The sequence below is a fragment of the Perca fluviatilis genome, chromosome 7 (genome assembly GCF_010015445.1).
Source record: "Perca fluviatilis chromosome 7, GENO_Pfluv_1.0, whole genome shotgun sequence".
Lineage (NCBI taxonomy): Eukaryota > Metazoa > Chordata > Actinopteri > Perciformes > Percidae > Perca > Perca fluviatilis.
The window spans coordinates 4,862,201-4,886,025 of NC_053118.1; the positions used below are offsets into that span (position 1 = coordinate 4,862,201).

At 41.5% G+C, this 23,825-nt stretch overlaps 1 protein-coding gene across 2 annotated transcripts in view; it reads left to right on the forward strand.

The window, feature by feature from the left end:
• The window catches only part of LOC120562617 (low-density lipoprotein receptor class A domain-containing protein 4-like), an 81,670-nt gene that overhangs the window by 51,813 nt on the left and 6,032 nt on the right, over positions 1–23,825 (forward strand). The window contains exons 2-3 of one of the 2 annotated variants that reach the window (XM_039806420.1): positions 20,525–20,679; positions 23,060–23,110. In XM_039806420.1, coding sequence (XP_039662354.1) covers positions 20,525–20,679; positions 23,060–23,110 — 206 coding nt within the window. The remainder of the gene's footprint in view (positions 1–20,524; positions 20,680–23,059; positions 23,111–23,825) is intronic. The other variant, XM_039806421.1, reaches the window with a different exon arrangement.

The following is a 23,825-nucleotide window of genomic DNA, read 5'->3' on the forward strand; positions in this document are numbered from 1 at the left end:
GTCGCAGTGCTGTTGACGTTACACATCCTCTTAGACAAGCAGGCACAACCCTGCCCTGATGACTGACTGACAAGCTGAGCTTGCAAGGCATTTGTAATAATGTTACTCTGAGTAGCTAAGTTTCCACCCACTTGTCAATCGAATTATCTGAAGTTCGGTAAAAAAACTCGAATAAAGCTGGTGAAAGTGTGTTTCCATCCAACGGCTTTAAAGCGAATAAAAACCTGTGCGTAATGACGTCACATGCTGTTTTGCGATTAAATTGGTATATCGAATTGATTTGAGACATTTTAAGGTGTTTCCATTCATTTTTGCACTGAATCGCACAAGATTCAAGCAAACTTTTTGCGAACAAAGTTTTGCTAGACAGAATTGTTGTTAATATTAGAAGCCAAGCTATAAGCTCTGATGGGCCTTTGGCCGAGGATCTGATCCAGCTCATCAAAAAGGTGGAACTTGCCTTATAATTTCCCTCCGGCACCGCTGCGAGAGAACTCTCTTTTTTGAGCCGTGTATCGCTGTTTGAGCGCCTTCCATTTACTCCGCAGGACGTCCCACGGCTTGTCGTAAGGGACATTCTAAAACGCTTAACGTGAAAAAGCTTAACGTGGTTTAATGTATCTAAACAACGATCAATCATCACCAGATGTATCATGGTCATATCTTGTCATGAACACTTAAGCCTGTCAAAAAAACTAAATCGAAATCCAAGTTATCTCACATTAATGTGTCAGATAACGTGCATAATATTTGGACATTGGGTTAGATTTGACCGTTTTAAGTGGTTATGATGAGCAATATAGAAGAGGATTTTTTGGTGATGATTGATCGTTGTTTAGGTACCCATAGGTTAACCATGTTAAGCTTTTTCACATTAGGACTTATAAAGCCAATCGATCAAGAGAAAGTCCAATGAGACCGAACATATTTTCTTTGAGTCGATATTCATGAAATTCAATCGGATTTTACTGTTTCCATAAGGCATTTTTCATTTGATATCACTTAATTCGGATAAAAACGGGTCGATGGAAACATAGCTAGTGAGTAGTTTTACCAGAATTTTTTAATGTTGATAACTGTTTTGATTCACAATTAAGGTGGAAAATAAAAGATTTGTGTTTAATGTATTTTTGTTGATGTTGAAATGGATTTTAAAACATATGGTATCGAAAAAAGTATCGTTAGGAACCGGCATCAAAACTGAGGTTTCGAAATTGGCACCGGATCGAAAGATTTTGAACGATACCCAGCCCAATCAATATCTGCTATATCCATGTGCTTGCCTTTTGGTCTTTATTTGACAGGATAGGTTGATGATAGTGAGTATGTTAGCGATGAGGCTAATGAAGCCTGTCGTTGCCATTCGCTGTCAAAGCTCTGCTTCCAGGTTAAAGCACATTACTACAAACCCCTTGAATCCTCCTAATCTGCTCTAGGTTATTATGGTCTGTCGGACAACATTGTCTGGGCCCCCAACCCCCCACCCTCCCTGCAGTGGCCTTCAATGCTTATTGCGTTGCTCTTTTTGCTTGGGCTTTGGGTCCATGCTATTGTTGTATTTTTAGACTGATTGCCTTCACTTTCTGTCTTTCAGTCATTTGCTACCAGCATGCTTAGAAATAGTGCAACAGACTGACCAATCTCCTTTAAAAAATAGTTGAAATTATCAACAACTAGCACCTAGACAATCAGACACACGCACAGTCTGGTGCAATCAGTCAGAGAGAGTGTAGTCGGCCTGGCTGTATTGCAATAGGGTTGGGGGGTAGAGGTGTCTAGACGCTATCCTGTCTGTCTGGCTCTGATAATGTACATACACATTTAGGTGTGTGAAGTGACCTGTTGAGCCAGCCACTCGTCCTCCATCTCACCAACTTGATGAATACTTTAACACTGCTCCCCTCTCTGATTTACTGCTGTTCATGAATATTACATCATTGGAATATTGATAATATTATGTTATGTTACCACAGAGCCACAGCTGTGTTGGTATCTTTGTTCATGTTATATTCATGTAGATGGAGTTGATATGGCTACATTAGTCCTTTTCAGGAGCTAAAGTGGTTTTTTTTGTCTGCTCAGCATAGAGTCTCATTAATATGGCCTACATCAGCAATAATCAAACTTAATCTATGATTACAGAAAATATGGTAAAAACATTTAGCTGTAACGCAAATGCATGTAGAGGCAGAGTGAGAAGGTTTAGTTCATGTGATAGACAAGAGAATGAAACTAGGCTGATGTTATACAGTGAATGCAGCAAGGTACAATGACTATGACCTAACCCCAGTTTGTGTCTTCCATGTATTATGTTTACATTCGAGTCACAGACACTTACCACAGTTTTTAGGGTAATGCTTTAAGACTCTTCTGTCCATCTGATCATTTACGTACACTCCACTTGCCAGTTAATTAGGTACACCCAGCTAAAACTAAAACAATCTAATGCAACAGTTCTGTAATAAATTCTACCTTCATGAAAGTTATAGTTGTTTAAACTGTTTTAGATAGGTGTTCATTCAACTACAAGTTTGAGGGATGTAGTTTGTGGTGCTGTTGAACTATCAGGGCTCCAGACTATTTTTATTTACTCGGAGAACTGTAGCCCCTAACTGAAAATGTTAGGGGCACAGGCAGAAAATTTAGGGGCGCACACCTTAAATCGACCTGCAATGCAGTTTTTCACATTGCCCCCATTTTAACTTAAATGCTTAAATGCTTTGGTAATAAATACAGATACTACAATCTGCTGTCATATTTTAGTTCACAGTCACATTTTAATTGAATGGTGCTTAACAAATACACATTCAGAAATATAAACAAATAATTATTTTTGCCAATGTAATGTATTATTGCCTTTGCCTCATACAGGCTCTCCCTCTCTCATTTGTGTCTTTTTTTTTTTGTTAACCCTGAAATAGCAATTATATCTAGGTGATTAAACTTCCATGGAAAGGGGAGTACTGTACTGTAGTTCACGACTGCACTTGAATATAGCTTTATTTCACGGAGAAAGAGAGAAAAAAAAGAGACTGATCAATTGGGCTTTGTTGTTTGGCAAACATGCAGCTGTTACACATAGGGCCCTATTTTAACGATCTGAAACGCAAGTGTGAAATGCAAAACGCAATTAGCTTTGTGGGCGGATCTCGGGTGCTGTTGCTATTATACCGGCGGGATAAATGAGTCTTGCGCCCGACGCAAATCTTAAATGGGTTGGTCTGAAGTAGCTAGGTGTGGTTTGGGCGTAACGTGAAAATAACCAATCAGAGCGTCATCTCACATTCCCTTTAAGAGCTTGTTCCGTGGCGGATTGCTATTATGACAGCGGATTTTCCTGGCGCACGCCAGCGGGAGCTGTCCGAGATGCGGCAAAGTAATAAATGCCCGTCTTGTCCGGGTGGCGATGTTGCTGCGGCCTCTCGGGCGCGTCTCCTCAAGTCTGGAGAGGATTGCTGCAGCCATGCAGTGTGGGCCTCCAAACGCACCACCTGCACCTGTTGTGCCCCTTCCTCCTCCCCCCACTCCATCTCCGTCCACCCGCTCCACCAGGAGCGCATCGCGCATTGACACTCCCGGACCAGATTCCGCCGGAGTGTCCATCCCACCATAGTTCAACATGACGTCTCCTTAAGTCCTCTAATATTTCCTCATTTATGTCATCAACACATCCATGATTCATGGAAATGTGTAAAACGCAACAATCCACAAAGAATGCTGCGACTTTTTGAGGATTGTACTGTAAAATGCCTCCTGATCTATCTAAACACATGAAGCGCATTTTCAGTAATATTTTTCTTTGTAATTATGTATGGTTTTCAAAAATGTGAACTGCTGTAGATGAGAGAAGTGTGTGTGTGCACACGCTACATTTTGGCCAAGCATTCGTCTCTAAAATAGCATCTGAATAACACGCTACTGACTTTAGACTAGCGCCACAGACTTTAGACCAGGTTTTTCCTGGTCAGTGGCGGAATTGCGCCGGAACACGCCTCCTCTTTTCGCTGAACCGCCCCCGGGAGCGCAAATACATTCCCTAATTTACCGACGTGCGTCTGTGGAGGGAGAAGTCCGCTGTGCGTCGGGTGCAAAATAGGAATGATACATGCGTCGGTTTACAAAGGCAATTGCGCTGAGTGCAAGATAGGGCCCATAGTCCTGAGCAGTTCAGTGCTTGTGTTTGGTGTTTTAAAACTTTCTTGTGGCAGCGATTGAGGCATTAATGTTTCCTGTACGGGACTCTCTCACCCCCTCAAAACCGACTAATGCCGGGAACACACCACCTGCGAAGCGCTGTGAAGCATAGATTTGTGCCTGATCACGTCTGGCTGTTCATACCAGCCGCGTATTTCTTGGCGCCGGTTACAAAGCGATCCATTTCCTTTTCCACTCTAAAGAACGGCTCTCTCGCCCTGTGAGTGAATGGTTGTGTGTGTGTGTGTGTGTGTGTGTGTGTGTGTGTGTGTGTGTGTGTGTGTGTGTGTGTGTGTGTCACCCTGTCTGTCTGTCCGTCTGTCGTTCGTTCGCTCTCTCTGTGTGCCAAAATCACCATAAACCTGGGTGTTTTATTTTGAAATTTGTTTTAATTTGTAAAGTATCTGGCTGCACTGTGGCCTTTCTGTATGTGATACTGATTACCTACCTGGCTTGACACACTCGTGGAACAAATTAAATTTGCAACAGAGAGGTACAGGGCTTGGAAGGAAGGCATGCTCACGCTCACACAGAGTCCACAGAATCCAGGTCTAGTAGAGGGGGGACACTCACAAGAAACAGAACGGGCTGAGGCAGGAATCATAGTCAGGTACGGAAGACAGGTCTGGTTTTCAGGAGCACAGCAAGGCAGGAGAATCAGGAAAATGCTGGAAAGTATGGCATGTGAACACGAACGAATAGTTGAATATTTGGGTCCAGCTTTACTAATTTTGATGCAAAGATTTGTAAATTAGCAGGAATGTAACACAACATGGAAATAAAAGCAGTGCTCTGTTTATTTAATGTACAGTATGTCCTATTTAGAGCCCGACCGATAATGGATTTTTATATATATATTTAAAAAACAAATCCAGAAATGCGTAACAAAACAACAGATTTCCCTAACATTAGTTATTTGTAGTTATTTATGAGTCTTCACTAAAATAATATGATAATGCAGTTTAAAAATAAACTTTTGTTTTATTGTCACAACAGAACAGAGGAAAATCAAAATATGTTAAAGTTCTGATAAATATATGTAAATGTAAAAAATATAAACTTAAGATTCATATCTTAACTTAAAGTCCTTTGAACAAAAACACAATAATAAAAAAAAAAAATCAAAGTTACCAGTATTAATAGACTTGGTAAGCTTCAAAAATATAACTTTGAACAAGACTGGGAAAAAACTACTCTGTTAAGTTCTGTAAGTTCTGATAAATAACAACTAGAGATGCACCGATAGACCGGCCGGTGACCGAAATTGGCTGGTTTTCACGTGCTCGGCCATGACCGGCGACCGGCAGGTCAGTCTGACATATGATGATTTCATGCCGGTCAATTCTACAATTAACTGACAACATAAGTTTTACGAGTTACAGTTCTCAAGGACACACACTGACGCGACAGCACAGTCTCTTTTTCCTTTCTCTCAACTTCTCCACCGTGTGAAGCGCGTGTCCGCGCTATTCTCGAACACATGTAGGGAACCTCATAAATTAACCTGCAACATGTCAGCTGTTTGGAAATTCTTCAGTGTGTGTGCAGAAGATAACACGTTTGCAATATGCAACACCTGCAAGAAAAAAGTAGGGCGTGGAAGGACGACACCAAAAACCACAATCACATTTTTTTAGTTGGATATGGGATGTGAAAAGAAGGAAATGGTTCTAACATTGCACTTTAGATGTGTGTGAATTTCCCACACCAGGAGTAATTTATATAGTTCTATTTCATAGTGATCCATTATCTGTTCAAAAATGTTTCTATGTTCTGTGCAAAATGTTCTATTGAAGAAAAGATAGAAAAAAAATATTTGTGTGTGCTGTAAAGTGGTTAGAAAAAATTAAATCGGAATCGGCTAAAATCGGTATCGGCTGGCCTAACTCAAAGAAAATCGGAAATTGGAATCGGCCTAGAAAGTTGTAATCGGTGCATCTCTAATAACAACAGCACAATATAAACTGTATACAGTATATGAGGTCAGTCCTCAATAGCTCCAGTCCAGCAGAGGCAGGTTGTAGTAAAAGAAGCAAAGTTTCCCTTTCAGAGAGCTTTGCCTATCCTCATAAATATTCCCTATAGTGTTGAACACTCTTTAACTCGCCACAGAGGAGGGTGGACAGGAGAGGTACTGCCTTGCCAAAGCTGACAGTCTGGTGAAACAGTTTTTGTTGTGTTTCCACCAATCATATGGATTTCCACTCTTTCTGTCAATGACAGGCTCTCTGAAGTACCGTTCTAGCTTCTAGGAGCACAGTGTCGTAAAGCGAGTCTAAGAGACTGGGTACTTGGTCCTCTGTTCTCGGCCTTTTGGGATCGCTCTCCTCAGATGGAGTTTCAGTGGCAGAATCTGGTGGACTGGTCTCCATAGCCTTTTTCAGCCAGGTTTTCACTTTTGTCAGAATTTCTGGTACCAAAAGACGCTCTTTGTATCGTAGATCAAGGACACAGGCAAGCACCACCTCTTTAGAGTCCTTAACTTTTGCAAACCTTTTTTGCAAGCTATCCAGCATGGTTTTTCTCATGGTTTGAATACCCCTTGACTCAAGTAAACGGCGTAACACTGCTGTGCATGTTAAAATGCAGGGTGCTCTACTGAATTCCAGTGTTACCTCCTCCAGTGGTCCAAGGGTCTCTGCCAGGTTTGACACAATGGACCATTCCTCTGCTGACAGACATGAGAAATGTCCATGGTCGCTAGCATATGCAGTGATGGCTCTTTTTTGTTCGATCATCCTCACCAAGATGTGTAGTTCCACCTCGTCTGTACTGCCTGTATGATAGAATGCTGTGGGACCCCTAGCTCCTCCTTAATTTTAGACAGGCGTTGCAGTGCCGTAACAGAGTGGTTGAAGTGTGTAGCAATTTTCTTGAGCTTTGCCAGAATGTCCACCACCACTCTCTGGGAACTAAGGCCATCATTTACAGTGCCTTGCGAAAGTATTCGGCCCCCTTGAACGTTTCGACCTTTTGCCACATTTCAGGCCTCAAACATAAAGATATAAAACTGTAATTTTTTATGAAGAATCAACAACAAGTGGGTCCCAATTATGAAGTGGAACGAAATTCATTGGCTATTTCAAACTTTTTTAACAAATAAAAAACTGAAAAAGTGGGCGTGCAAAATTATTCAGCCCCTTTACTTTCAGTGCAGCAAACTCTCTCCAGAAGTTCAGTGAGGATCTCTGAATGATCCAATGTTGACCTAAATGACTAATGATGATAAATAGAATCCAGCTGTGTGTAATCAAGTCTCCGTATAAATGCACCTGCTCTGTGATAGTCTCAGAGGTCCGTGTAAAGCGCAGAGAGCATCATGAAGAACAAGGAACACACCAGGCAGGTCCGAGATACTGTTGTGGAGAAGTTTAAAGCGTCGGTTGGATACAAAAAGATTTCCCAAGCTTTAAACATCCCAAGGAGCACTGTGCAAGCGATAATATTGAAATGGAAGGAGTATCAGACCACTACAAATCTACGAAGACCCGGCCGTCCCTCTAAACTTTCAGCTCATACAATGAGAAGACTGATCAGAGATGCAGCCAAGAGGCCCATGATCACTCTGGATGAACTGCAGAGATCTACAGCTGAGGTGGGAGACTCTGTCCATAGGACAACAATCGTATACTGCACAAATCTGGCCTTTATGGAAGAGTGGCAAGAAGAAAGCCATTTCTTAAAGATATCCATAAAAAGTGTCGTTTAAAGTTTGCCAAAAGCCACCTGGGAGACACACCAAACATGTGGAAGAAGGTGCTCCGGTCAGATGAAACCAAAATCGAACTTTTTGGCAACAATGCAAAACGTTATGTTTGGCGTAAAAGCAACACAGCTCATCGCCCTGAACACACCATCCCCACTGTCAAACATGGTGGTGGCAGCATCATGGTTTGGGCCTGCTTTTCTTCAGCAGGGACAGGGAAGATGGTTCAAATTGATGGGAAGATGGATGGAGCCAAATACAGGACCATTCTGGAAGAAAACCTGATGGAGTCTGCAAAAGACCTGAGACTGGGACGAAGATTTGTCTTCCAACAAGACAATGATCCAAAACATAAAGCAAAATCTACAACGGAATGGTTCACAAATAAACATATCCAGGTGTTAGAATGGCCAAGTCAAAGTCCAGACCTGAATCCAATCGAGAATCTGTGGAAAGAACTGAAAACTGCTGTTCACAAACGCTCTCCATCCAACCTCACTGAGCTCGAGCTGTTTTGCAAGGAGGAATGGGCAAAAATGTCAGTCTCTCGATGTGCAAAACTGATAGAGACATACCCCAAGCGACTTACAGCTGTAATCGCAGCAAAAGGTGGCGCTACAAAGTATTAACTTAAGGGGGCTGAATAATTTTGCACGCCCAATATTTCAGTTTTTTATTTGTTTAAAAGGTTTGAAATATCCAATAAATTTCGTTCCACTTCATGATTGTGTCCCACTTGTTGTTGATTCTTCACAAAAAATTACAGTTTTATATCTTTATGTTTGAGGCCTGAAATGTGGCAAAAGGTCGAAAAGTTCAAGGGGGCCGAATACTTTCGCAAGGCACTGTATAACCAGGTGCAATATGTGATCACTGCAGCTCAGGTCTGGCATCTCAACAAGGCGCATGCCTTTCACCATATTTGCACCATATTTGGGAAATTGATGAGGAGTGGGTCATGCTTGTGCTCAGGGACAGCATGACCCCTCCTCATCAATTTCCCATTCCTCAAGCATGGACAGAAATGTCTCTCCAATGTACTGTCCTGTTTGGGACTGTGACAAGGATTTAACATTTCAAGACAAGTTGGACCTTTTTCCAATTCTTATCAGTGAAATGAGCAGTCAAGCTCATGAGTGCTTCATGACCAACAGTCAGTGGTAAAAGAAATGCTGTTTCCTGCATTTTCAACTGACAGTAGTTTCTTTATTTTGCTTACGACTCCTGTATAAATCTCGTCCATCTTCTTTGTATGGAAACATTTTTAATGGGTATCTGGGCTCTGCCTTGGCCATAACCCTTTTAAACCCTGCACCCTCAACAACTGCAAAAGGTAGGATGTCAGTAGCTATCATCTCCATCAGGAGTTTGTCCATTTCTTCAGTTCTTGGATCATTTAGAGTCCATTTTGTGGTTTTCTCTAGCACTTGTTTTAGGGTTGGCTGTGTCAATGATGTGGTTGGAACTTGAGGCTGTGCATCTTTTTGCGCCTTCTCGTAGATGTCTTTGTGTTTTGATTTAAGGTGTGCCCACAAGTTGGATGTATTTTTAAATTTGAGGCTGGCAGATCCCTGGCTCACAGAGGCTGTACAGATGTTGCATGTGACTGTACCTGATGGGCCTTTTGTGAAATACTCCCATACTTGACTTCGTCCACTACTTGCCATCTGTCAAAATATAAAGTAAACAAGCCAGGTGAGACATACAAAATTAAAACAAAATGATTGCTGCTATAGCCACAACCATTACTACTACTATTATCACTGACAATAATAAAAAAAATCAATGATATTATTATTATTATTATTATTATCATTTGTATTCTTATTAAACAAGACAAAGGTCACTCCTAATGTTTTTTTGTATGTGTAATAGTTATCAAGTTTTATCCCTTTACTGGACTCTTTTAATTCTATACATCAACCTTCAACAAACCATTTTCAATCATCATTTGCTGCCTGCCTTCTAAAATCTACTACTTAGTGATGCACTAAATCTATTATGTGACTCGTTAATGCTGCGGCTGAATGACAGCCAGCAACGCACACTTGCGTCATTGGATTTCACACACGTGTAAAAGCTAACTTGTATGCACAAGCTATGTTTGATACTTTTTCTCTATGTCTAAATGTTCACTTCTCGCATGCCTAACTTACGTTTTACAATGCAGGGACTGTAACTACACATATGCTAATTATAAATACAGTAATCATTACTTTATTTAGGCAGAATAAGTTCGTTTCCAAGCTAATTCATGTTAGTAGTATTCCACTGATAGCCATGACATTAGCTAGCTTTGTGGTTATCTAAATTCTATGATAAGCCATAATTTAGCAATGGATAACGTAATAAAGCATACTTTTTCAAAATAACGGGCCGGGGAGAGATGATACATCTCATTGCTATAACTGTCACACTATTAAAGAAATACATCTTGAGTCACATTGTCAAGAGTTAAACCGACAGTCACGTCAACTACACTGTAACAATGTAACATAATTACTAGCTAATTCCGTTTCACTCTCTGCTTACATGTAACAGCAGCAAAACTGGACATGGTAGTCACAAATTTTGTCATGCTTATTTGAGTTGAACGAACTGATGGGGATGTTCTTTTAATTTTTATCCAAGCAATGTATGTCTCGTGTCGTGACAGTTGCCAGCTTACCATGAACACACTTAACCGATGATCTCAGTCGTGGATAACTCGTTCACTCTGCCCGACTCTGGCTGGATCAGCTGGTTGTAGGGTTTGTGACGTTCTAAACACTAGTGATGCACCGAAATGAAAATTCTTGGCCGAAACCGAAAACCGAAAAAAGAGGAAACCAAGACCGAAAACCGAAACCGAAACACCGAAAGAAATTAAGCCAATTATTAGTACCATTGCATTTATGGCTATGACTGTGTACTAACTTTACTAAAATCAAGGCATTGCAATTGTATAAATTAATATTAAAGTTTAATTTAAAAAATATCTAGCAGAAATATGGCTACAATCTGATAGTCACATACAGTATACAGTAGCCTAAGAACAGAATAGCTTACCTATTATTATTATTATTATTATTATTATTATTATTATTATTATTATTGTTAATATTATTAATTGAGGCACTTTCTTACAGGATTTCACTGAACATATCAGACAACGAGGGTGCATGCCCCTCATCTGGTGCAGAGAGACAAGTCTTCTTCTGCGCTCTGATCTCCTGCGCTGGGCGCTGCTCCGTCCGCTGCTCCGTGCGCTGCTCCGTCTCCGTTTCCACGCGGGTTCTCCGCATCCATCGCGGCCTGGATCATTTCTCGTGCGCCCTGCTTTATTTCCGCATCCAAGTAATGGGATCTATACAGCGGATCAAGTACGATTTTTTTTTTTTTCGTTGGTCCGTATCTCCCTTTTTGCTTAGGAGACGCTTTGCAGGTGGATCGGATACTGACACACGTGCAGGTCGCGTTTTCTGTTTACGTCATCACAACATTTTCGGCCGTATTGTTTCGGTGATAAAAGTATTTCGGCCGAAAACCGAAAATGCCCTTTTGGGCCATTTTCGGCCGAACATTTTCGGTGGCCGAATATTCGGTGCATCCCTACTAAACACAAGTGTTGACAACAGGGACGTTGTCGATTGCCCTCTGGTGGACAAACTATGCAACAGCAACATAACGTGGTTGAAGGGTGTTTCGTCCGTTTTTATTTTTAAAATATTAATTTATCGGCCATTATAAATGCCAGTACGATAGTTGGAAAAATGCCTAATATCAGCCCGTCGATAAATCGGTCGGGCTCTAGTCCTATTACGCCTTACGAGGTTGTCATAAACCTTTCAAGCTCTACCGATAAATGTGTTTGTGTGCAGTTCTGCTGCTGGTTTTTCAAGTTCCGAATTAAAAATTATGTGTAAAGCATGGCAGAATGTCTCCTGTCCTATGCACAAGTAAGAACTAGAACATCATATATGAGACCTGCTTTTTAATCCTATTTAGTCTCTGATTTCCCTGTGCTGTAAGAGCGAGACAAGAAGGAATGGATAGATGGATAGAGAGAGGAGAGAGAGTGGAGAAAAGAGACAGAGCTGTAATTGTTTGTTCTCTTGTTGCCTGAGTCCCCTTAGCATGTCTGGCACCTTTCTCTCTCTGTCTCTCTTTCTGTCAGTGTCTCTTCCTCTATCTGCATTTCCCTTTATCTCTGACACACTCATTACATCCTCCTCCCTCTTTCCTCGTTCCAGTCTCTTCCTCTTTCCCTCCTCACTTTCTCCATGTTCTTCCTGACCCCAAGATACCTGGCTGATTATCCTGCACGTTCACACACATGCACATATACACACACACACACACACACACGAACAGGCCCCCTCACCTCAGGGTTAAGCAGCACCAAAACGTTAATTTGAGAGAGACTGACTGTAGTGAAGGAGGTGAGGCGGTAACTAAGCTGATATCTACTACATGCTGTGTCACACACACACTGACACACACTGTTGCTGCTAGGCTGATATACCGGCCGTCTAGACATTACAGTGAACATTTCCCAAGTGTGTGTGTGTGTGTGTGTGTGTGTGTGTGTGTGTGTGTACACCTCTTTTTTTCTCTCTCTTTCTGTCCCTTTATTACTAAACTCTCGCCTTCCCTTTAACTTGCTATTGTATTTTTAGGTGAGTGTGTGTGCATTTGCTTCCTCTCCCTCCTTGTCTCCTTCTATCTCTCTCTGTGCCACCGTGTGCACGTGTGTGCGTGCCAGCCAGGTCGCTGCAGTGGCGCCCCAGCAGCTCCGGGCCTTGTTGATCACGGCACCGTGCCCAATGGTTACCATAGCAACGGCAGTGGCAGCAGAGAGGGCTGTGTGTTTGTGTGCGTGTGGTGGGCAATAGGCTGTGAACTCAGCAGGGCTCTAACTGGGCTGGAGCTCTCTGGGCAGCATGAGAAGGACGTTGGAGCAAAGACAGCGTCATATTTTGGGTTTTCTGTCTCTTTTTACCTACTACATATATTATAATAAAGGTTTATAGTTTACATGTATAAGTTAACCCACAGATTGAATTCCTGGGACTAGCACAATTTCACACTTGCAGAACTTCCTCTGTCACAGTAGCGACAAAACTAATATTTAAAAAAAAGACATGATGTGCATAAAAGTCAAAGAAGTTTACTTTAGATAAACAATTCAGTACACAGAAAATCAAACTGCCAGTTTGGAATTGTGGTTCACAGGTTCTTAGTGAGCAAATGTTTATATGCTAAAGTAGGCCAAAGTTCAGCCATAGCTACATTGTTAGCTTCTGTAGGCCGACCCGGAAGTTAGCATCGTAAGTTAGCATCGCCCAGAAAATAAGCTCTCCGGCAAACAAACATTACTGTTACTTACAAGTTTTTTTCAGCAAGATAATCTTCACAAATAAACACAACTTTTATGATTTTTTTAAACATAAATGCAACTGCCAGAAGTAAAAAGCTAACGTAAGGCTGTAAATGAACTACACCAGTCACATGCACCACTAGCTTCCAACGGCTTCGTACTGATTTTGGGTGTTTCAGAGGGATGACATATGTAGTCTTAAACCCTATTTGCATGGGATTAGTATCATCTGGGGACCTTGTGTGATTTAGAAACTACTTCCCCTATATCTGAGTTTCGTGTGGCGCATTTGCATGGGATAAGTGAAGCCTGCTTTTACTTAAATTTATTGACATATCTGTTCCCCCGAGAGTTGGCTACCTGGAGGTGCACGGAGGACGGCCAGGGCGAGGCCACCGCATCGCACTTGGGTCAGGGTTCCGTATATTTTTGGGCAATGCCCAGTAAAGGTTATCAGAGGCGCGTAGCCTATCCCCACCACGGCGGCACCCACACAGCACCACCTCGGTGTTCGACGAAATATGGTAGGTCATTTGCTTCATTTTGGCTCTTAAGAAACCTATGGGTGTAACATGCATTTCTAATCTAGAGGGATGGGCCCTTCAAAGTTAACTACGTCCATATTTTATAAATTCTATGGTGTTAACCACAGACATTACTTCGGGGCCTTTGGGCAGCAAACCAAAAAAAACTTAAAAAAACAATTGACTTGAGCTATGGAATTCCAATGAAAAACATCTGCAGGGAAATTCCAAAGATTGATATCTCAAAACCTGGAGAAATGAAATATACGGATTATTATTATTGGTAGTATTATTACTAAGTAATTATGAGTAATTAATGTTCCATCACAAAAATTATAATATCTCTTGTATTTTACTTAATGTTTCCTCAGTGTTGTGTTCTGATAGCGACAGCCTTTTTTTCACTGGCAGGTCTTCTGAACTATATGACCTATGATTCACCTTGCTGACTTGTGTGACACACACAGCCAAAGGTCAAAGGGCTGTCATTGGGTCACTGTGTATGCACTCTCTCCATGCTGTTTATTCTCAATTTTAGTGTTCAGCTTTAGGGCTGGGTACCGAACGTCGATACTTTTATGGTATCGAAAAAAATATTCCAATCCTATGAGTATCGAAAAATTCTTTATCTTTCGGTGCCAAATTTCGGTTCCAAAAGCGTCTTAGCGTGTAAGCGCAAGCTTATCTGTCCTCTCTGCATATTGACACAGAGCGGAGCTCCGACCGACACACACACACACACATACGCACACGGAGAGGTGCGGACGGAGTAAACTGTCTGCAGTTTTGTTGAAGTCACAGAGAGTCACGGTTGGTTTCAAGTGTGGTTACAGTTTTTTAAAACTTCACGCAGACAGCGTTTGCTGTGATATGATATTAATGGCGAGCCGAAAGCGGTCGCGGTGCTGTTGACGTTCCACTTCCTCTTACAAGCAGCCACAACGGTGGTTTCTCTGCCCTGATGACTGACTGACAGGCTGAGCTTGCAAGGCAAGGCACTTTTATTAATGTTACTCTGAGTGAGCAGTTTTACCAGATTTTTTTAAATTTTGATAACTGTTTTGATTCACAATTAAGGTGGAAATAAAAGCTTTGTGTTTAATGTATTTTTGTTGATGTTGAAATGGATTTTAACCCTTGTGTGGTCCTTCGGTTCCCAGTGACCCGAAGGACAACACAAGGATTATGTACTTCCGTTTACTTTGTTGAGAATTGCTCTCTAAACAAGGGTTAATACAGCACCTTAGTTCTTGTTTGTACAGCATTTCGGTCAGCTTAAACTGTGTTTAAATGTGTTCTAGAAATAAACTTTACTTACTTACTTTACAAGAAACGGGGTTTAGAGAGCAATTCTCAACAAAGTAAAGGGAAGTACATAATCCTTGTGTTGTCCTTCGGGTCACTGGGACCCGAAGGACCACACAAGGGTTAAAACATATGGTATCGAAAAAAGTATCGTTAGGAATCTGTATCGAAACTGAGGTATCGAAATTGGCACCGGATCGAAAGATTCTGAACGATACCCAGCCCTATTCAGCTTTTATAAAAGGACATTGGGACAAGCTACTGTGACTGCTGTTTGGGTCTGGTAAGGCTGGGTATTAAACCTCAATATTTTTTAGTACTGATCATAATAGTCTGTAGCACCAAGTCCTGAAAGCTGAATGTAGGGTTTAGTCCAACTCCGGAACCTTGTTGCCTGTCATCCCTCTTCTCTCTCCCTTAATTTCCAATCACCTCTTTACTATTGACTATCAAAATAATGGTAATAATGCCAAGAAACATAATTTTAAAATGTAAAGGGTTTTGTAGACAAAAGCAACATACTTATGTTCCTCAGTCAGATATCAAAAAAGATAACTTTTTTGGTACTACTACAGAAACTAGGGTATTAAATCAACACAAATTTGAAATTATACCCAGCCCTAGTTCTAACGAAGCCCGAGTCTCTACAACAACTACTATTGTTTTAGTTTTCTACTGCAGGGGTCGTCAAAATGTTTTAGGCCAAGGAACCCTTAAGGCTCTGACACACCAACCTGATTATTGGCCGTCGGCGAGGTTGGTAACTCGAGTCTTTTCGGTGTGTTCCGTGCCGTCGTCATCCATTTTGGCCGATTCGACTTGTTGAATCGACCAGTGGGCAGTCAGACTCAATGACCAATCTGATAGGTGGAGTGCTAGCCCTTGACTAGCATATCAGTGCTTCATCCACAAGAAAAAAACCTGAGAGCTGACAATGCCAGTATCTTGTTATTACTAGCCATCGTATTTTCTTCCGTTCAGCGAGTAATGACAACAACAATCCTTCTTGACTACTATCAACACTCTCTGATGAAAACAATGACTGACGACAGCGTGCTCTGTGTTTACTAGGTCTAGAGAGATGTTCCGTCATTTCCGGTTTTCATTTTTTGGGCAACAATACAGATTAGCGCCGCCTGCTGTTATGCACACACATAACGTACGCTCAAGTCGGCGTCGCTTCAGTGTGTTCCGAGGCACTTTTTTGAGAGACGGCAGCCGACTGATCAGTCTGACTGCCTTTTCTGCCGACGGTCGGCTGTCAGGTTGGTGTGTCAGAGCCTTTACCTGAAAGAGAGAGAGAGAGAGATCCCTACTGCATATATTGAATACAACTAAGTTGCATATTAAACTGGGTGGATGGATGGATGGATATTCATACATCATGTTTTAATGTTAAACATACATGTGGTAGGCATTCAGACATTTACATTTTTTAGCAAACAAAAATTTGGCAGACCCCCTGGAGTAACTCTGAGGTAAGAAAAAAAAAACTCTAAGACCCTCTGTTGAAGATCTCTGCTCTACTGTACTATACTGAAAATGGCTGCAGTTAAATAGAGGAAGTCTTGAGAATGAAACGTGTCAAGCTACACGTAGTTAAAGCTATAGTGTGGAACTATTTTATGTTAATTAACGTCCATTACATTCAAGCCATTGCCAAATGAATTTACAAAGCTAGCTAAGCCAGCTCCACAAAAACTGTGACAAAGTGGGTGATGCACTCACCACTTGTCACTTCACTATAAGCCTTGTTTAAAGGTGTTGTACACGATGTTACTGGTTCACAAGACAAAAAAAAAACAGCTATAAGAGGTTATGTTAGTTTTCAGAGCACTGGTTCCCGGAATGTAACTTTACCTCAGCCCCTCTACCTCATGGCAAATTTGGCTCTACAAGCTCAGGGCACTTTGTATTTCCAGAACACTCCACTTCTTTCCTCTTATGTTAGGTTGATGACATTGACAGCATTGATAGCTTAGGTTTCATTCTTTTTCATCCCCTCCATATGGTTTGTACTAGATGGCCTTCTTCCTCTCCGTCTTACCCCACCCCTCCCCTGTGGCTGCTGTGGTATGGGAAGACTGGGATAGGTTGGGTTTTACTGGACTTGGCTTTAATTTTTGTGTTTTCTGCATGTTTTTAATTATTTTGTAAGAATACATATGTTATTTTTTTTTGAATGTATATATTTATTTTTTCAAAACTCTGACAGTTCCTTCTTCTTTTGGATTTTCACTTACTGTTTTATTTACCTGAAACAAAACTCTATTGTATCAAAAACTGCCCAGGTAGATTGTGGGTAATACACTTAAAAAAAATTTACAGAGACTTTTGGAGGAGCTGTCAAACAGAATCAAGACATTGTAGTTCAAATAGCGTAGAGTGTATACACATACAGAGCTGCATGAACACAAAAGGACCCAAACTGTATAAACACACACACAAAATACGCGAGTGTCCAGCAGTGAGTAAGATGTGAGTCAGAGGTCAAACTGGGTGCCAAGACCAGACAAGGTCAAGACTTGCTCAGAACCGACAACAAAAGAGTCTCAGACGGCAGACTGGGGGGCAGGGAGAGAGGAAGGACGGATAGACAGAGTAAGAGAGAAACTTAAAGTGGGAGACATTGGGGAGTAAGAATTAAAGAGAAAGAATGATGGTGGGTGATAAAGAATTGATAAAGGCAGGCAGAGTTGGGAGAATACAATAAGAGACTTGTGGGAGAGAAAAGAGGGTGGAGAAGTTGGGTTAGATGAAAGCTGGATAGAGAGATGAGGGGCAAGTGGAGATGCAGGAAGGGTTCAAAGAGAGAGTGGGTGGAGAAGAAAAAAAGGATAAAACAATGAACAAGAGATAAGAAGGAGACGTGACTTTGTCTCCAAGTGGTGCCCTGATCTAAGAGGTTATCAGCTCTAATGCTGGTGTGTGTGTGACTGAATGTTGCTTGTTGAGGACAGAAACGCTATAGTATTCAGTATCACCACATAGAAACCACTGTACACTGGGACAAACACCAGAGTCTCAACACTCATCTTTTCTGTGATTTGAAGCTTTCCTCTGTTTAACCCTCAGGTCCACACTCACACATATGGAGTTTGACCTGTGCTACCCTCTGCTGGTGAACACAAGTTATAACAATTAGTCAGAACAATTCAATTCAATTTTATTTATAGTATCAAATCATAACAAGAGTTATCTCAAGACACTTTACAGATCGAGTAGTAGGGGTGCACGATTCAGTATTCGATTCAATATCGAATATCGAATCAAAAACGATTCTTGATTAAGCAAAAAATGATTCACAGTATGTAAATGTAGTTACTTTCCCCATGTGATTGCAGTAGACATACAATAAAAAAATTAAAAAAATAAAAATATGAATCGATTTTTGGGATTCTATGAATCGATTTTGAATCGGTAGAGCTTGAATCGCGATACGAATGTGAATCGATTTTTTTGCACACCCCTATAAGAGTAGGTCTAAACCACTCTATGGGCCCTATCTTGCACTCAGCGCAATTGCCTTTGTACACCGACGCATGTATCATTCCTATTTTGCACCCGACGCACAGCGGACTTTTCCCTCCACAGACGCACGTCGGGAAATTAGGGAATGTATTTGCGCTCCTGGGGGCGGTTCAGCGAAAAGAGGAGGCGTGTTCCGGCGCAAACGTTACTTTGTGCTATTCTGCAGTTTCAGAAAACAATTCCGCCACTGACCAGGAAAAACCTGGTCTAAAGTCAGTGGCGCTAGTCTAAAGTCAGTAGCGGTGTATTCAGATGCTATTTTTAGGGCTGCTTAGCGCGCCATAATGTAGCGTGTACAACGCGCATACACTTCTCTCATCTACAGCAGTTCCCAATTTTGAAAAACATACATAATTACAAAGGAAAATATTACTGAAAATGCGCTTCATGTGTTTGGATAGATCAGGAGGCACTTACAGTCCTCAAAAAGTCGCAGCATTCTTTGTGGCTTGTTGTGTTTTACACATTTCCATGAATTATAGATGTGTTGATGACATAAATGAGGAAATATTAGAGGACTTAAGGAGACGTGATGTTGAACTACGGTGGGATTGGACACTCCGGCGGAATCTGGTCCGGGAGTAATGCGCGATGCGCTCCCTGATGGAAGCGGTGGGCGGACGGAGATGGAGTGGGGGAAGAGGAAGGGGCACAACAGGTGCAGGTGGTGTGTTTGAGACGCCCACGGCTCCATTGCTGCAGCAATCCTCTCCAGACTTGAGGAGATGCGCCCAAGTGGCGCCAGCAACATCGCCACCCACCCAAGACGAGCATTTATTACTTTGGCGCATCTCCACGGCAGCTCCCGCTGGCGTGCGCCGAACAAATCCGGCCGTCATAATAGCAATCCGCCATGGAACAAGCGCCCTGCTCTTAAACGGAATGTGAGATGACGCTCTGATTGGTTTATTGCACGTTACGCCCAAACCACACCTAGCTTCTTCAGACCAACCCATTTTAGATTTGCGTCGGGCGCAAGAGTCATTTATCCCGCCGGTAAAATAGCAACAGCGCCCGAGATCCGCCCACAAAGCTACTTGCGTTTTGCGTTTCATACTTGCGTTTCAGATCGTTAAATAGGGCCCTGAAATTTATAAGACCGAAAAAGTCCAGTAATTCCCCCAAGAGCAAGCATTTAGTGCAACATAGCGAGGGAAAACTTCTTTTTAGAATAGTGACTCCTTACAAAGTATTAACATTTTCATTTAAATCACTTTAAAAATGTTCCTAATTGAGTAAAGGGTTAGTAGCTGTTCTGGAGTTTTATCATTATCAGTTTGCCCAGTTTGAGTAGCTTTTGTAGTTGGCCTTTTTCACAGCAGACATTTTGACTTGTCAGACATCGTGACCCTTATATAGGGTTGCAAACCAATAATATTTGAATCTACTGCCTTAAGTATTTCAAAGTGTCTTAAAGACAACAATTAGCAGCTTGCTAACAAACAAAATAACACCACAAGGTCCATTTTGTAGCTGTTCTGCAGCTTTTGATTGAATCACTCAATCTCCCTCAGCGCAGTTGTTGATGTTCACTTTTCTTTTCACTTTAATGAGTTCTTGTTATCAGGCTGTAGGATTTTTACATTGCATGTCCACACTCGGATAAAGACCGAAAAGAAAGATTACACTATGAAAAAATAAGATGATTTTTTTTCAATACATTGCTTTACTACAATCCCAATAATTTGAATAGTTATGTTTCATTCTATCTTTATCCTGTACTTACATCTTATACTTCACAGCTAGCCTCAACAGCTAGCCTCAAAGTAGGCTTTCTGTAACTGTGCAGATGTATTAGGTGTGCATAATGTTGTTTAAAATGTACGTTGATTAAATATATTTTGTACCCACATCTCTTGTACATGTTTGATGCTAATCCCCCTCTCCTTTTGTGTCTATGTGCAGCTGAACTGGAGTTTGTTCAGATCGTCATCATCATTGTGGTGATGACAGTGATGGTGGTGGTGATCATCTGCTTGCTCAACCACTACAAGCTCTCCACCTGGTCCTTCATAACAAGGCAGAGCCAGGCCCGCAGGCACAACCATGCCCTGCAGCAGGTCAGTAACACTGTGTGTGTGAGAGTAAATGACAGACTAAAAGATACTGTTTATATTGGTTGTATCTACTGTAGTTGCTCTGGCAGTGCTGTTCTTTCAGCATCCATGCCAATAACATTTTGATCTAAACTGATGGTGAGTGAAAACTACATGTGTGCCTTTTTTATCTGTTTTCATTGAATGTCCCTGCATTGTGAGAGTATATTTCTTTATTTCTCAACCAGGACAAATGTTGCTCACCAGTTTGTTCCCAGTAAAGCTGCGTTGAGCTAAATGAAATCCTTTATGAATTGATTTCTTCAGAGCCAGACTCTGTCAGGACTTTTTTTATTCACTTCAGTGCCATCTAGACAGCAGCGGCTCTGCCCTATACTGACATGTCGACACTTTAGAACAAATACATACACATACAAACTTGCATATACGCGGATTTCAACATTGTTCCCAGTACCCAGGCTCAGGTACATAATATGATCCATAATACAAAATTATTGGTCCATTGATATATTCAACTTCTTGATCAGTATCAGAAAAACAGATAATTTATATTCTGCGTCCTCTCATCCCATCTTTTTCATCTCTCCTCTCACTCTGTGCTCTCTACCATCCAATCAAAACAAATATTATGCAAACAGAATGCCATAACTACAACATCAGAAACCAACAAGCCGATAAAGACCCATAGCAGAGAAAGTGCAATTTGGAAGAATAGCCAATTCAATTCAAATTCAATTTTATTTATAGTATCAAATCATAACAAGAGTTATCTCAAGACACTTTACAGATAGAGTAGGTCTAGACCACACTCTAATTTGAGACCCAACAATTCCAGTATTCCCCCAAGAGCAAGCATTTAGTGGCGAGGAAAAACTCCCTTTTAGGCAGAAACCTTGAGTGGTGAGGAAAACTTCCTTTTAGAGAGAAACTTTGGACAGACCCAGGCTCTTGGCAGGCGGTGTCTGACGGTGCAAGTTGGGGGTGTGATGAACAGTGGCAATAATGGAACTATGACTAGAAATAGTAGTTGTTGTAGTAAATCATGGCGTAGCAGGGCACTGCATGGCATAGCAGGTTTTAGCAGGGCGTAGCTGGGCATAGCATGGCAATAGCCTTTACCCCTAACAGACATAAACTACAGGATGTATGCATGTTTGTCCTCCTTTCTAGCTCTTAAGAGCTAAATATGTACTACCAAAAAAATCCTCAAGTCAACCGTAGACAAAGGAAAACTGCAATTACAATAATTTGATAGTTGTGTTTCGTTGTTACTTTCTAAACATTATCACTTTCTACACACTATCCCGCCTCTTGTTGTCCTCGCTCATAAACAGGGCAAGATTTGGGGTTTGAAGCCATCAGGCGTTTCTCAGAATTGCTGTTTCATCTTTCATCCTCATTAAGTTGTTACTTTTTGAGTGTTTCTTTTTCCTCTTCATCCTTCTTTGTTAAGAAAGAAAGTTTGTATGTTGGTCTCACATCAAAAAACATTCCAGACATAGCAAACAAGAAAGCAGTAATGATTGCTGATTTCTAAAGCTTTATCAGTGGCAGTAAATCTGGCATGTTCAAAAGAACTGATAATTTTGTCTATACTAGGGGTCAGTCACATTAGTTACAAGAGACAGAGACAAAGCGACAGGCTACCATTCATTTTCAATGGGAGTGGCCGTTTGCCAGCGACAAGCGACAAGCTTGACGCTGTCACGAGCAAGGTGGGGCCAAAATAGACAAGAAGTCTATTTTATGCAAATGCTGAGTGATGCTGCCAATCGGAGTAAAGGTAGCGTGAGGGCAACGTGACGTATGTCAGTGGCTCGAGTTGAAGAAAATAATTCAAGATGGCGGAAAACGCTTCAGGACATCGTATTTATGTATATATCTGATATGTTTGGCATTTTATCTTAACTTTTAAGACGTGCTTGAAGGTACCGAGCAACCAGGGGTAGGCTAGGCACGCCCAGGAGCGCCCACAAGTGAGTGCATGTCGCTCTCTTTTGTAGCAAATGTGACTGTAGGGTGAGGGGTAAAGGTTTATCGGGGTAAGGGGTAAGGTTTTTTGCCCCCAACGGTGCCTTCCAGGCAGCGCTGCCTGGAAGGCACCGTTGGGAGGCACTGGTTAGGGTTAGTGTTAGGTTTGGGTTAAAACGCAGCGTTAGGGTTAGGTTTGGGTTAAAAATTAGGGTTAGGGTTAGATGCCTTGAAGGCAGCGGTCGCAGCGCTGCCTGGAAGGAGCAGTTCGGGGCAAAAAACACCATCGAGCGGGGTAAAGCTCAAACATAAACTTGCTTACAAGCTTCAGTATATAGCAATCTTAAAGCCACCTGGGAACTTTTAAAAAGTTGCCCTTATTCTTTCTTGTTTTGTCTGTCTCGATGTGTAGGATGGGTGTCTGTGGCCTTCAGACAGCAGCTCTCGACAAGGTGCCTCAGAGGTAAGACCACTACCGCACTGACCCCTATTAAACCCAACCAAGCCAAGCCTTGTTCACTTGATTGGACTTTGGTTAGTTTAATTCAGGGGTGCACGTTTCTGCTCACAACGGGGAAGAAAACTAATAGTAATTTTTACCACTCAGAATTGAGGTTAAAAAAGCTTTCGGATGGCCAACAGCAAAGCCATTCTCCCCTCGTCCTAAAATGATTATAAATCGATGCTAGGGTAGCCTACTTTCTTTTTTACTGCTGCACAGATATGAATGAAATGCAGAGAAGGAGAATGAAATTATAAGAGCGTCTGTCTCCACAGTAAATCATCTGTTGAGTGTTTGATGGTTATTTATTAGTGCTGTAGAACGTAATACAATCAAAATATAAAGTTGTATTTCTCTAAAAAACATTGGAATTTCCCCTTGTGGGATTAATAAAGTATAAATTATTATTATTATTATTATTATATTATTATTATTATTATTAATGCTGGCACTTTCAAACCAAGATGGCGCAGCCACTCACCAGTGTCCGTCAACAGAGTGTCTTGTAGCTTGCCAGCCCTTGGCAACAAGTAAAAAAGAACGTCTTTCTTAGTCACCCTTTTTTACAGAAGCGGATTACTCCAATTCTCCACACTTCTTCCGTGATTCCACGGAAAAACCAGTTTACAGGCTGTTATTCCCTGGAGCCAACATGATAAGAAAATCAGAAATTGAC